At 39.5% G+C, this 14,135-nt stretch overlaps 2 protein-coding genes across 4 annotated transcripts; both read left to right on the top strand.

Annotated features, from left to right (window-relative positions):
* Window positions 1–28: 28 nt before the first annotated feature.
* LOC127378670 (transmembrane protein 237B-like) lies at window positions 29–6,742 on the top strand. 3 transcript variants are annotated; one of them, XM_051427796.1, is made up of 15 exons: window positions 29–220; window positions 371–410; window positions 496–531; window positions 2,235–2,266; window positions 2,385–2,398; window positions 2,491–2,562; window positions 3,376–3,498; window positions 3,742–3,835; window positions 4,424–4,581; window positions 4,666–4,798; window positions 4,894–5,085; window positions 5,951–6,024; window positions 6,117–6,204; window positions 6,289–6,410; window positions 6,503–6,742. In XM_051427796.1, the coding sequence occupies exons 3-15, from the start codon at window positions 499–501 to the stop codon at window positions 6,565–6,567; spliced, it is 1,200 nt and encodes a 399-aa protein (XP_051283756.1). In that variant the 5' UTR covers window positions 29–220; window positions 371–410; window positions 496–498; the 3' UTR covers window positions 6,568–6,742. The 3 variants fall into 3 exon arrangements, with proteins under 3 accessions (XP_051283756.1, XP_051283757.1, XP_051283755.1); XM_051427797.1 differs by having other exon boundaries at window positions 29–391; XM_051427795.1 differs by lacking the exon at window positions 371–410.
* Window positions 6,743–7,125: 383 nt separating this feature from the next.
* LOC127378669 (cytochrome P450 20A1) lies at window positions 7,126–14,022 on the top strand. Its single transcript, XM_051427794.1, has 13 exons — window positions 7,126–7,343; window positions 7,972–8,021; window positions 8,240–8,406; window positions 8,607–8,752; window positions 8,854–9,021; window positions 9,194–9,272; window positions 10,326–10,438; window positions 10,549–10,603; window positions 11,036–11,156; window positions 11,323–11,434; window positions 11,912–11,976; window positions 12,872–12,961; window positions 13,233–14,022. The coding sequence occupies exons 1-13, from the start codon at window positions 7,272–7,274 to the stop codon at window positions 13,381–13,383; spliced, it is 1,389 nt and encodes a 462-aa protein (XP_051283754.1). The 5' UTR covers window positions 7,126–7,271; the 3' UTR covers window positions 13,384–14,022.
* The last annotated feature ends 113 nt before the right edge of the window (window positions 14,023–14,135 follow it).

Raw genomic sequence — 14,135 nt, forward strand, 5'->3', positions numbered from 1 at the left:
ATACAGGAAGTGTTGTGTGCCACTCGTAAACACCTCCGGGTAACAGCTTTCCGCTTGCAGGGCGCACATGAAGTAAATAATAAAAATAGCGGTTTATTCACTTTTAAACGGCGGTACTTGTTTAAATACGCGTTTTAATCTAAAGATGGTTTAACCGAATGGATATTTAAAGACGCAAGTTTAGGCGAATTTGCATATTATGGACACAGGAGGCTCAAAGGTAACATATTTTACTAGTTTACGTTAAATAACGGCAACTCCTTGGCAGCTTTTACGGTAGCAGCGGCGCTAACATTTAATGATATATTTGTGTACTTTTTACGCCTCATTGTGAGAGTTAACTATATATTTCTGTGTAAACTAACGCCAGACTGCTCGGTGACAACACACGGTAACGTTACATCTCTCAGGTAGCCAAGAATACGTAACGTTACATAAAACTGAACTTTAAGTTTTACTGTAAATGTTTCTAACAGCTTGTTTTGCCATTTATAGAAAATGCGAGCCAGGGAGCTCCCACCACTCCCACAGGTCAGTTGTTGTTGTTGTTGTTGTTGTTAATTACAGATATTACAGGGCACTGTCTCTATTAACACTGTTGTATGTTGTATAGGACTGTAACTACTGATTATATTCATTATTTTCTTCTTCACAATGCTTTTCCATTTGAAAATTTAAAATAAATGTCCAACAAAAACTCCAAAACTCAACATTATTTTAATACATTCATACAATTAAGAGTAGGAGTAGATTGTGAAGCTTGAATCATTGATTGTTTTGCTTGAAAAATGGCTTAAACAATTCAACAACTGGCAACTTATTGTTTCAGCTGTCCTTGTATAAACTGTTGAAGTACAAAACATCATATTTCATAAACCTTTCATGTGTTTTGTATGTAAAAAAATGTAATCTGTAAAGCTGTTACATAAAACAAACAACAAAACAAGCATTTAAAAGGTGTCAGTAAAAGCTCTGGGAACATTTTATTGTGTATATTTCATTCATTCATTGGTTGGTTGTAAAAGTAGTTGACGCATTCAGTGATTAGAAAAAAAGTTTTCAGCTCTAAAAATTGATTTGCTTGATGGTATCTGGGCAACGTGGGGCTGGGTGGATGACTTAAATTAATATTTTGGTACTGATAACAGTGAACATCATACATAAAATATACCAACGCTGTATACAGTATACAGCATTATATATATATGTATATATACATGTGTGTGTATATAAGCCGCCTCCACAAGCATCAGAAAGATTAAACAGACTCTAAAGACGCACTTCCTGTACATTTTCTTTATCCACACACAAGAGTTTGAAAAGGTTCGAGTCGTCTGACCTCTGCCCCGAGTAATCCCCAGTCGAATGAGATTTAGCCAAGGATTTAGCAGTGTTAGTCAGGATGTTATGTGTAGCTCCACTCCTATTTGATTCCTCGGGTGGATGGCCAGAAAGACGATGGTAAGCTTTTTTAAAAATCTCATTTGCTATAACTGGAAAAACAGCATTCGTCTAGATTTGAACAGAAACTCTTCCTTTGCTTCCGGGCTCATTGTTTCTCAGGAGAGCTAATTTGTTAACCTGTTTACGCTTCGTTTGATGGGACCAAATACCTTCTCAATCCAATTTTATTAACTAACTAAGTTAGAAGAACTCTTGCATCTTAATTGGGTATACATCTGTGTAGACCTATGTATTTATACAAATCCCTGATGAAGGTTGGACAGACTAAAACGTTGTAAACAAATAAAAACCTTCCACGTTATTTTTTAATTGGATAATTTATCCGTCCATCCATTTATTAATTCTGCTGCTTATCCAGGTCCAGGTCAAGATTAATAATTAATTCATGATATTATTAGGAATTATTGTTATATACAGCTAGAAAGCAAAAGTATCACAAAAATGTGATATAAGTATTAACAAGTTCATGCTTTTAGTAAGTTACTCATTGTCCCTACTGGTTTTCAGTAGTATTTTTCATTCTGTGAAAAGGGCATTGATTTATATTCTGTGTGGTGTTAAACATTAAAAAGTCTTAAATTTTACTTTGTGCAAGCTGCTGAAACCTTGTTGATACACAAAGGTGGGAATTAAATAATAAACTAATTAAAATATCAGGTTGTGTGTTAACCAGTCACTGATGGAAAAAGTTCAGCTGTGGAAAAATAAATCTGTTTGATTGTGATTATTTTAAACAACAACAAAACTGACTTCTCCTTTTGTCTCTCAAGCGAGGGCAACGGTCTCTTCCCACAGTGCCGAGGTAGGTTAATATGTTCCTCCACTACCGTGATGTAATGTCTTTATATACAGTATTGATGCAGAACAACCAAACCAAACTATTCTTCTTTTCTCTTTTCTCTCACGTGGGTCAAATGAAGTCAAGACACAGCTGGTGAGGGAATATCTGAAATGTATTTATATAATTATATTTATGCTGAAGTTCCTGCTTTGATTAAACTTTTCTTTCTTTATCATCTTGTATAGGAGAAGTACCTCCGGCAAAGCAGAAGAAGAAGAGGGTGAGGAAAGAAACAAATGGAGTCGATGATGTGGACGGTACGTAACACGCGCTCGCACACACACACACACACACACACACACACACACACACACACACACATAACACACCATAATTTACTTAATGAACATCATGCCATAAGATTTGAAACTAGAGATTGAGCATAAACTCATTAGGAAACTGTTTACTGAGCTAATAAATCAAATGAGATGTAGTGCCACCTCTCCAGAAAGTTGTATGTTATCAGTGTTTTATTGCAACCAATGGAGCTGCCCCCTGGTGGCCATTACATAGAACGCAGGCTCTCCTCAGGTCTCCCTCCAAAGCCTCTCCCCCAACACACATAAACTTGAGAGAAGCACATTGTTATAATCGCTGACCATATCCAACTACCTTGTCTCATTCATATATAGTTCCACAAACTCCAGGAAAATAACAATTCCCCTCAAAACAACCAGATAATTACCGGTCAATCACTTCTTGCCATAGTTGAAAAGCCACAGCGACGTTTACTCTGGTTTGACCTGTTGCTTTCTCTAAACTTTTGTTTCTAGCCTTTTCTAAAAAAAAAAATGCCTCTGTAATACATTAGCTACCCTACACTTAAACAGATTTGTCCACCTTGAATATGGATAAGTACCTCACACAACACCAGTTCAAAAAACCAAACTAATCTGAAACATTGCTTAAGGATAAAACAAGAATGTGTTACAGCTATTTAAAGTCATGCTCCAAGGTCAGTTCCCTTCTCAGTTAAAAGCTTGGTCACATGTGAGAAGGTTTTCCTATGTATTTGTGGTTTCCAAAGCCAAAGGATGACATTAAAAGCTTCTGCTGTTTCCTGTTTGTAGATCAGGGGATGGAAATGGGAGGCCTGGGCAGCCGGAGGGCATCTGAAATCGGACAGCAACTCACCTTTGAAGCGGATGCACTCCCACAGAGGAGGAAGAAGAAAAAGAAAACTGCCACTATAGGTAAAGACTGAGAACAAAAGTATCCCTGTAAATGCTTATTTTCTACACTGTAGTTCTGCTAACCTTCAGATGTTGTAGTTTCACCATGATCAAATCAAATTTTGGAGTCTTTTCGACCATCACAAGAAAACAGTTTCACTCTAAAGAAGAACAGAGAGTTGAGAGATGACTGCTCAACTGCAGTGAAGACTGACCTGCTCAAATGTCTTTAAGACAGAAGAAGTCATAAATTGATGGTTTCAGATCTTGAAGATGACCAAGCCGACCTGGTGAACGGAGATGCAGCAGAACAGACCACAGATGGAGAAGAAGTGGTCAAAAAATCCAAAAAGAAAAAGTAAGAAAGTAACAATTATTGTATTTATCACACAATATGTTGTTATACCAACAGATGAAATATGTACATTAACTTTACGTGTTTGTGTGCTATCATGCTTTAATTTTATGCCTAAACACCTGGTTTGAGTTGTATTCTATTTAGATTTATTTATTTATACCTACAAATATATATTTATACCTACAAATATATATTTCAGGGTTCCCACATGTCCTGGAAAACCTGTACATTTAGAGACAAGTTTTTCATTGATGGAAACACGTGGAAAATGATTGAAATGACCAAATATCCTGGAGATAATCTTAAATCGTCCCCTCACTCGGATTACCTAAACCTGGGTGTGTTGAAACTCGAATGTTGGTAGGCTCCCTTTTTATTTAGACTCCCATCTCAGTGAAGAGCTGTTCACACCAGATGTGGGGTGGAACAAACTTGCAGCGATCTTTTCAGCTTAGAAAAGTCCTGAAAAATTATTTCCAATGAAGAGTGGGAACCTTGACTTTGGTTTCTGTGCGATAAAACACAGAACTTGGTATGGACAATGGTATGGTATGGTTTTCTTTATAATCTTTATTCTCGTAATTTCAGGAAGTCGAGAGTCGTTGAAGCGCAGCTTCCCGATGAGTTGGACGTAGAAGAGGATGATATTATCACAGACACCCCTCCTCCTATCCCCCAGCATTCCCTGTTCTCAGCCCCGCATGGTCAAAGCCAGCCGGTGGGGAAACTCTTTGTAGAGAGGAACAGTGAGTAATGAAAGAAGTAAAATTTGTTAAATGGTGTTAAAAGTGGTGACTGGAGCTTATAAGTGCTTGTGTGTTTGCATGCAGAGCGTTTCCAGGCTGCAGAGCGCTCCGACTGGAGGAAGACCAGCGACCAGATGGATAACATGACGGACTTCCAGCATATTCAGCCGATCTTGACCACCAGAGACATTTCTATCAGAGTGCATGAAGGCTTCAGGTGAAGGAAACGTGCTTGGAAAAAGCAAAAATCTGTAGAAGCATGTGGTCACCCCCTCCCTAAATGTCTCTCCTCTCCTCTGTAATCTGGTGCAGGGTGTTCGGCCTGTATTGTCATGGCTTCCTGGCGGGCTACGCTGTGTGGAACGTGGTGGTGGTGTACATGTTAGCTGGGCAGCACCTCACTGCTCTGTCCAACCTGCTGGAGCAGTACCACAGCCTGGCCTACCCCTCCCAGTCTCTGCTTTACATGCTGCTGGCCATCAGCACGGTGGCTGCCTTCGACAGGTAAACCCGCAAACCTTCACCAAATCTCAACAACATGTCGCGTTCAAACCTGAGCTGATTATAGATCAAACTCCTGTCTGAAAATAAATGTTGAATAAAAACGTTATACAGCAGGTGAACTGCTATGAACGACCCCCTGCGTACTGTTATCTTCTAAAAACAGATTTGCATTGTGCTCTTCTTGCTCCCAATCACCAAAAATACATTAAAAGAAATGGAAATACCTTCCGGGAAATACTCCAATCCACAACATGTCGCTTTATGCCAGGTTCAGACTTACAATATCAGCCCAATAATAGCCCAACCTGAAAATGGGCATTTGAATGTGATTGTTTTATCCCTTGCGTTGTTGGTTACACCATGTGCCGACATCATGCATTGGTCAGGTGGCTGCTACCGACCAGCAACCAGTCACTAGAGCAGACAGGAGAGAATAACAATTAAAAAAAGATAACAGAATGACTAACATTATGTTCAAAATAAAGAAAATAAGAATCGATCTCCTAATCTGACACTGTGATCATCATAGCAGACAAAAACATGGTGTTTCTGAATCCAGCTTGATGTGTAGTCTGAGTTTTCAAAAATGGACAATGGTTAAATATGCATACATGCAACATTGGTTTTAGACTACAGATATACATATATGACATTTAAGTCTAAATGACGGCAATACTTTTTAATAATGCCCCGGTTTTGCACATTTAGACATTTAAAAAATTGCATTTTAACAATTTAGCAAAGAAAAACTGCATAAAATACCTTTTTACTTACAGTGACGCTGCTTGGTAAAATGTATTTGGTTGTAAAAGTATGAAGAGGAATGCAGCTTGCTTTTAAAAAAAGTAAACTCTTGTGTTCTCAGAGTTAACCTGGCCAAAGGCTCCATGGCTCTGCGGGAGTTCATCACACTGGACCCCGTCGCTCTCGCCTCGTTCTGTGAGTCCACACAGAGTCCACACTGAGTTAACAGTGTTGTTCTGTCTGCTTGGTTTCAATTCACACTCTTTGTTTATTTTGGTCTCATCCAGTGTATTTCTCAGCGTTGGTGCTCTCTCTGAGCCAGCAGATGACCAGCGATCGAATCAACCTGTACCCAGCGTTCAACACAACATTATGGTGAGTTCACAGGAATCCTTTTATGTTTCTGTATTATTATGAAGCCTGGATCTGATACCTGGAGCTCTTGTTTTTCTTCTCCAGGCCACCAGGATCAGAGCACCAGATTCTCCACCCGTGGGTGACTGTAAACCTGGTGGTGGCTCTACTGGTGGGGCTGGCCTGGATCTTCATCGCCAGCAGACCTGAGACAGACTATACTGAGTGTAAGAGAGAGCGCAGTCTGTGCTGAATACTGCTTTGATTTTTAAAGAAAAATCCACTTTTAAAAATGTATTATCTTGTCATTCTTCCTCAGGTTATCTGATGTCAATGGAGATTGAGCCTCCCAAACCAGAGGACAAATCAGAAATGACCGCCTGAGAAGAAAATTAGTCTGTATATCTGCTCTGACACACACTGTACAGACGTATTGTCATTTTGCACATATTTTATGCACTGTATGTTGACAGTGAACTCTGAATGTGTAGATTATTTTTGTATTTTTGAAATGTGAATGTGGTTGTCTCTTTTTAAATACAGAGTTTTATCCACCAAATCCAACGCCTCTTCATGCCTTTCCTAAAGGAATTAGATGCTTAAAACATGATGGTATATAACTGTATGTGGCTTTACAATACTGAATGATGCATTTACTGTGTGACTCCTATGGTATGTCCAGGTAAAACTACAGCATTAGAATAGCATTAACCTTTCTGAGCTTCCATAAATATAATATAGTTGATTTTTGGCTGAGCCCTTCACAGTCTGGCCTCTTTTTTATTTATCTAATTATACTCTATCTCTAAATAATTACAATTATCTATAGATAATATATAAATGTATTAAATATGAAAAAAACAAAAAAAAGTTTCCTGAATCCCACTTAAGGATCCATCGATTCCTTCTGAGATCAATTAGTTGGCTCTGCCTGCCATCCAGACTGAGTAGTCGAACACAGAGTGGCAATCTTGTCCGTGCAGTTTCTGTTGACGTGGTAACGGCGACTGTTGTCAGTTTGGGTGGAAAATCTCCACATATTCATGAGTTAAAGTGAGTTAAAATAGTGCCATTAAAAGCGAGAAGTCATGCTGGACTTTGCCATCTTTGCTGTTACGTTTGTCATCATTCTGGTCGGCGCTGTTCTTTATTTGTATCCGGTAAGTTTGACGTTAGCTTTAAGTTAACGCGAGCCCCCCCAGACATTGTTACACCAGTCTCCTTTTAAAAAAGTGCACTTTTAAGGTTCCCCTGCTCATCGACAAGCCGAAGCGTCTCATTTAAAGTCATTCTCATCCTCTAACCAATTGTTGCAATCATTTTAAGGTTTCGGTTTACATGTAACACACCTATCAGTAGTCTGGTTCCGTTAAATACAGCTTTAACAGTTCGCGGTGGGCGGTAACGAGCCCCGTGATGCACTGACCTAAACTATCTATTAAAGTTAAATATTTAAAAAAATTACCTGTCATTTCTGTGCCGATTTTACCCGAAGATCATAATAACTGTTCCCATTACCTCAAGGTTTGTCTTTCAATGTGTGTGTTTGCCTGTGTTTGAGAAAGCATTAAATTGACACATTTTTCAATGAGATTCAATAACTCTTATCGGCTGCAGCTCTAATTACTGCAGGCGCAACCTACTCATTAACAACAACAGGAGACAGTGGATGTGTGTAAACGCCACTGAGACAGAACTCACATCTATATTGTCAAAATCGTTTAAATAATAAATGTTTTATTGACATTAACGTTCATGGCAAAATTCAATTTCTAATCATGTTTTCAGTCATCCAGAAGGGCCTCTGGCATCCCAGGTCTCAATCCTACAGATGAGAAGTAAGTTTTAATCTTAACCTCAGTTTTCACAGCTGCTGTTATTCTTTTATTCAGTAACAGGATGTTGTAAACTTCATATACAGTACATGCAGGTAATCAGCCTCCAGTTACAATAAAACAAAGTAATATGTGTTCTTGATTGTAATTTTTATTAATTTTTTGACAGTGTGCAGCAAATGTTCACATTAGATTAACATCATGGCTTTCTGCTCTCTCAGGGATGGGAACCTGCAGGACATTGTGAACAAAGGAAGTCTGCATGAGTTCCTCGTCAGTCTGCATCAGGAGTTCGGGTCTGTGGCGTCGTTCTGGTTCGGCGGCCGGCCGGTGGTCAGCCTGGGCTCTGTGCAGCAGCTACGGCAACACATCAACCCCAACCACAGCAGTACGTGCACAAGCATTTACCACTCTGGTTGGATTTCACTATTGTCCAACTGATTGCAAACCTTACAGATACCTCACTCATACCACTCTCCTGAGGAATTAACATCACTAGAGATGCTCCAATACGTGTTTTTTCCTATGGTATCTGTATCGGAACCAAAAATAAATCACATTTGGAAACTCTGTTTTTGCCCGTTTCAGCTGACTCCTTTGAGACGATGCTGAAGTCGTTGCTAGGTTACCAGTCAGGAATGGGGGGTGGGGCCACCGAAACGGTCATAAGGAAAAAGGTGTATGAGAGTGCCATTAACAACACACTGAAGAACAACTTCCCTCTTGTGCTCAAGGTTTGTATCACCGATGAAAAGATATATTTAAGGCTACTCACAACATTAAGCATTGAGAAGTATTCAAATACACCTTCTGTAATTGTTTTCTTTTTACGTAGCTGGTAGAGGAGCTGGTGGGGAAGTGGAAGTCATTCCCAGAGGCTCAACACACGCCGCTGTGTGGCCACCTGTTGGGTCTGGCCATGAAGACTGTTACCCAGCTGGCTCTGGGTGAGAGCTTCAGAGACGACACTGAGGTTATTTCCTTCCGCAAGAACCACGAGGCGGTGAGACAACGCCATAGATTTCCTATTTGAGAAAAAGAAGCCTTTGCTCTTTGAGTCTAAGTGCGCTGACACCAGTATTTCAATGTATTTTCATTTGACCTACAAACCAGACTGTCAACGTTCTGCTGAGATTTTGTTTTTCTCTTCTTCTAACTTACGCCACCGCCACCAGATCTGGTCAGAAATCGGGAAAGGCTACTTGGACGGTTCCCTGGAGAAGAGCTCCAGCAGGAAAGGACATTATGAGAAGGGTGAGTGAGGTTCGCAACGTGAATGAACAATAAGTAATTTCTCTCACATCAAAACAATAACAAGAAACAAAGTTGGATGACGTTGTGATGCAGCGTGGGATCATGGGAGTCTTCACTACCAATGTCCTCATTGCAGTCAACTTCTCCCGGTTAGGTTTCCTTTAGTGTTCATTGTTTAAGGTTAAGGTTTAAGGTTTCTACCAGAAGCCCAGTTATCTGCAGAGGCCTCCTCCTCTCTTGGTGATTAGCAGTTCCGTCTTAAAAATCAAAGGTTCTCCCACGCTGTCGGGCAGACAATCAACGTCCCGGAGGGGGCTACAAGCCGAGCTGCTGCTAATGTTAGCTCAGCTTGTTTCTCTGATAACTTAAGATCCAGACGTCCGATGACTAAAATCCTTCATCCGGTTCAAATCTAAATTAAAAAGCACCAAAATCTAAACAGTGGATGGTATAAATGTGCATTGAAACTGGATAAAAAGTCAATGTATTGCAGCTTCTGGATATGACGCCATTGACCAGGGACTGGTGAAACGCAGTTACCTGAATAAAAGTTTGAACATTGTTGGAAACATTTGTGATACTGTAAATACACAACTACATAGAGAACATAGCTCCAGTCTTATAGATATTTTAATGCAGAAATGTTAAATATAATAGCTTTAACTGAACCGACTTCATATATTCTGAGCCCATTCTCATTTTTTTTTGAGTCTTGTGAGTCTATTTTTTGCTTGAGCCCCGTCACACCGGCTGTGCGTTGACATGTGGGAGCAGTGTTGGGCTGTTCAGCTGCGGAGAAACAGGAGGAAGAGTTTGCAGAGGCTCAGATATGATCTCTGTATGTAGAGCAGCTTGACAGACAGTTAGAAACAGAGTCTGAGAACCTATTCAGTATTATCTCCGTAATCTGTGAACAGCCTCTGTTTTAGGGGACTTTTATTGATTTTATCTGCAAAAGACCATTGTTACCAGGCTTAAAGTTATATCTCCATGCCATAAATGTGAGAAAGCGAAATGACAATGTCTGTTTTATGCTTTTTTTCTTCTTCCCAGCTTTGTCAGAGATGGAATCTGTGCTGCTGTCAGTGGCGAGGGAGAGAAAAGCCCAGAGGAAGCAGACGGTGTTTGTGGACACTCTGCTTCAGTCCAGCCTCACAGAACGACAGGTGAATACTGATTCTAGTTTAAAACTCCAAAGACATCTGAAGGATCTTCACGGTTCCCACAAAAGGTCTGAAAAAGTACTGAAACTTTATTGTTTGTTTGTTTGTTTCAGATCATGGAGGACTGTATGGTTTTCACTTTGGCCGGATGCGTCATCACTGCCAACTGTAATTGACAACCAACCAAACAACTCCACATCTGTTGACTTATTATTTAGGGCTGCTTTTTTAATGCTTTTTTTAAATGTCGCCAAATAGATTAATAGACAGCTCTAAAATGAACGGACTAGTCTTCTTAACGTTGCATAGAGGACGTTATCTTCTTTCTACCAGCTTAAAAGTAAGCGGATATATTTTATTTTCTTAGCTTTTAAGTACTTGCAAAATATCACATTGTTCTAACTTTATGTTTAAAAGGAGGGGAAGGTCAGGAGAATGAGAAGAACAAACGAGACGCAGTCAGTCGTATAATTAAGCCACTGTCGTCTACATCATGTTAAAACTAAACCTGCAACAGCCCATAAATATCAACTAGCAAGAAGAACTTGAACCCCAAAACACTCGCTTGATCCTAAATATTAAGATGTTGTGTTTTGGCAGTGTGTATCTGGGCACTTTACTTCCTGTCCACCTCGGAGGAAGTTCAGGAGAAACTGTATCAGGAGCTGGAAGAGGTTTTGGGTTCGGATCCAATTTCCTTAGACAAGATCCCTCAGCTCAGGTAAGATCTTGGTTTCCTGTCTAATCCATTAAGTAATTTTATATCTCAGAACAGACACCTGTGCAACAAACATAATGTATTGGGGTGTAATAATTCAAGGTCAAAATTTTATCTAGGCATGGTCATTGCGTTCAATAACCTCGATCACATTTCTGTCCTTGGAAAGATACTGCCAGCAGGTCCTCAATGAGACAGTGAGGACTGCCAAGCTGACCCCTGTCGCGGCTCGGCTTCAGGAAGTGGAGGGCAAAGTCGATCAACATGTCATCCCCAAAGAGGTATCTGGTTTCCTGCTGTCTGCGGCTGTCTGTCTGTTTATTTCTCTTCAGCTCATCATGAAATTATTATAGATTTATATTACACAGACAGGTTTGCTGTGGAGAAATTGTGTATAGGCCTTACATCATTGGAGTTACAATTGATTAACTGTCTGGAAAAACCACACTGCCGTTTAGTGTATATGTGTGTGTGTGTGTGTGTCTGGATTTGGTCTGTTATTATTTTTTCTGGTCTCTCTTTGTTATCTTATGTATACTTATTTTCCCTGTGGTTGACAAGAAAGAGGAACCATATTAGAAAACTACAATGAGGAAGTTTATTTGTATAGCACCTTTAACAGCAAGGCAAAGACAAAAGACAGCAAATATATCAAAACAAGATAAAAGGAAATGCAAGGTAATATAAAGAGACACACACACATATATATATATATATTCCAAAAGCATTGTTTAAATTTTGTTCTTGCTATGTTTCAGACTTTGGTCATCTACGCTTTGGGAGTGGTTCTGCAAGATTCTGACACCTGGAGCACCCCATACAGGTCCGCTTTACATTTACATGTTACATGTTCATCAATTCATTTCAAGGTGGTATCTAGACTACAAGGTTGCCGGTTCAGATCCTGAAATCAGTTGGTCCATTACTTTGGTCCTGACTGAAACATCTCAACAACTATTGGATGGACATTTTTTTTTTTTTTTTACAGACATTCATGTTACTTAGATCATGTAACGTCAAAACTTGGGTGACCTCTGACTCCTCCTTTACCGCCATCATCAGGACCTGCAACGCTAATAGCATTTCCATGTGCATCTACTGTACATTGTGTTTTACCAATAAGCAAATGTTGGCATAAAGAGTTGAGCAAACCTCTGTCAACTTTCTCCTTAGCTAGTGTTTCTGTGCAGCTCTCAAGAGGGAAGAGAAGGGAACAAGATGGCTCACTCGTTAGCTACTTCCATCATCTGCTCCGGGAAAATGTGTTTTAATTCAGAAAGGTATTGATTAAGAGTTCAAAACAAGTTCTTCTTGATGAAGTCTTTAGAGGTATATAATATAGTGACTTATATGTACCTCATATCTACAAGCACAGTTGGGGTTAGGGTTAGCAAAAGTGGCCCCAAAGGTTTATTAAGTTATTAATGCTACCTTTGCTACTACTAAGAATAAATAAAATAATGAATCAAAATGCACTTTTTTCCAGAGCTGACGATGAAAGGAGCTAAGGAGTGAGCCACCTTGTTTCATTCTCATCTCTGTTGAGAGCATGTTGAGGGTAAAGTGGCTGAAAAGAAACTTTTTGAAACACAAAATAACTCCTGGAACGCATTGAGTTAATAGTTACAATAGTGTGACAGCAACACAGGGTGGAGTTTTAATTTGTAGGTTTAGATTTGTCTACTTTCTGACATGATGATGACTGTGACGTCCCTCAGGTTTGACCCGGATCGATTTGAGGAGGAATCAGTCAGGAAGAGCTTCTGTCTGCTTGGATTCTCAGGGAATCAAACATGCCCAGAGCTCAGGTAAAGACTAACATTAAAACACAAAAACTCTGAAGTGAATGTAATCCAATCAACAGCTAATGATAGTGGAGATATATTAGACCTGTGGACACACAGTGTGGCCATTTATCTCCAAAACAGTTTGTAGAAAAAAAAGATAGACATTTCAAGTGTTTTTGGAGATATATAAAGAAGCTAATTTGATTTTGCATGTTCTATTTCGGGGAGTTGCAATAATCCTGCATACGTCAATGAAATTTTAACGATTGATTATATTTGTTGTCTCCAACAGGTTCGCCTACACTGTAGCTACTGTCCTGCTCAGCACGTTGGTGCGGCAGCTGAAACTTCACCAGTTGAAGGGACAGGTCAAGGAGGTCCGATCTGAGCTGGTATCCACACCTAAGGACGAAACCTGGATCACCGTCAGCAGAAGGAGCTAGAATTAGACTTTAAAAGAAAACCCAGCCGGGATGAAGAGCTGAAGAGTTAATAAATAAATACATTTAACATCTAGATTTAAAAGAATTACCAGCAAAGTATTTCTTGAATGTTGTGGCTCCAGTCTGCCAGAAAATGCTTTTTTTTTCCAACCAATAACTCCTGTGTCATTATGGTATTTGACACTTTTTGGGGATTAAACGGGATTTGTATGATTCTTGAAGGCACTTGTTGTTGTTGTTGTTGTTGTTGTTGTAAAGAGCATTTTGCCAACTTTTTATCCACAGTCATTTTTGCATACAAGTTGCACCACCACAAGTTCCCATGGTTGTCTTTCTGGTGCTTTTTACTGTACGGTAATCTGAGGCCTTAAACACATCATTACCTTGTCTGTCCACAGGTCAGATTTGCACTTGTTGAAGGACTCCATCTGTTAAAGGAGGGAAACTTCAGTGGTTTAATACTCTACGATGTATAAGAAAAACAACTTTCGATAATTCCTAGTACAACTGCTTTGAGTTAAAATTCCCACTGACTTGTGGCTTGTTTGTCCATTGATGAATAACCCACATTGCATGTGGACATTTCATTCCTTTTCTAAACACAGTTGCATCTTACATATTATTAAATATGTATGAGGATGTTGTGTGTGTTTGTGTCATTCTTTTCACTCACATATTCATCACTGCTTCCCTAACAAGCATGTTTCTTACATCAAATAAGGAATTTTTAATTACTATAAGTGGGTATGTGT

Source organism: Dicentrarchus labrax, unplaced genomic scaffold, assembly GCF_905237075.1.
Source record: "Dicentrarchus labrax unplaced genomic scaffold, dlabrax2021, whole genome shotgun sequence".
NCBI classification, from domain to species: domain Eukaryota; kingdom Metazoa; phylum Chordata; class Actinopteri; family Moronidae; genus Dicentrarchus; species Dicentrarchus labrax.

What these genes read in the sequence shown, in the direction of transcription:
- LOC127378669 (XM_051427794.1), top strand. Translation starts at nt 7,272, where the DNA reads ATGCTGGACTTTGCCATCTTTGCTGTTACGTTTGTCATCATTCTGGTC. An exon ending in CTGTTCTTTATTTGTATCCG is followed by an intron (nt 7,344 to 7,971) that starts GTAAGTTTGACG and finishes TCATGTTTTCAG; the next exon opens with TCATCCAGAAGGGCCTCTGG. An exon ending in CCAGCCTCACAGAACGACAG is followed by an intron (nt 10,439 to 10,548) that starts GTGAATACTGAT and finishes TGTTTGTTTCAG; the next exon opens with ATCATGGAGGACTGTATGGT.
- LOC127378670 (XM_051427795.1), top strand. Translation starts at nt 200, where the DNA reads ATGGACACAGGAGGCTCAAAG. An exon ending in GCGTTCAACACAACATTATG is followed by an intron (nt 6,205 to 6,288) that starts GTGAGTTCACAG and finishes TTTCTTCTCCAG; the next exon opens with GCCACCAGGATCAGAGCACC. An exon ending in TGAGACAGACTATACTGAGT is followed by an intron (nt 6,411 to 6,502) that starts GTAAGAGAGAGC and finishes ATTCTTCCTCAG; the next exon opens with GTTATCTGATGTCAATGGAG.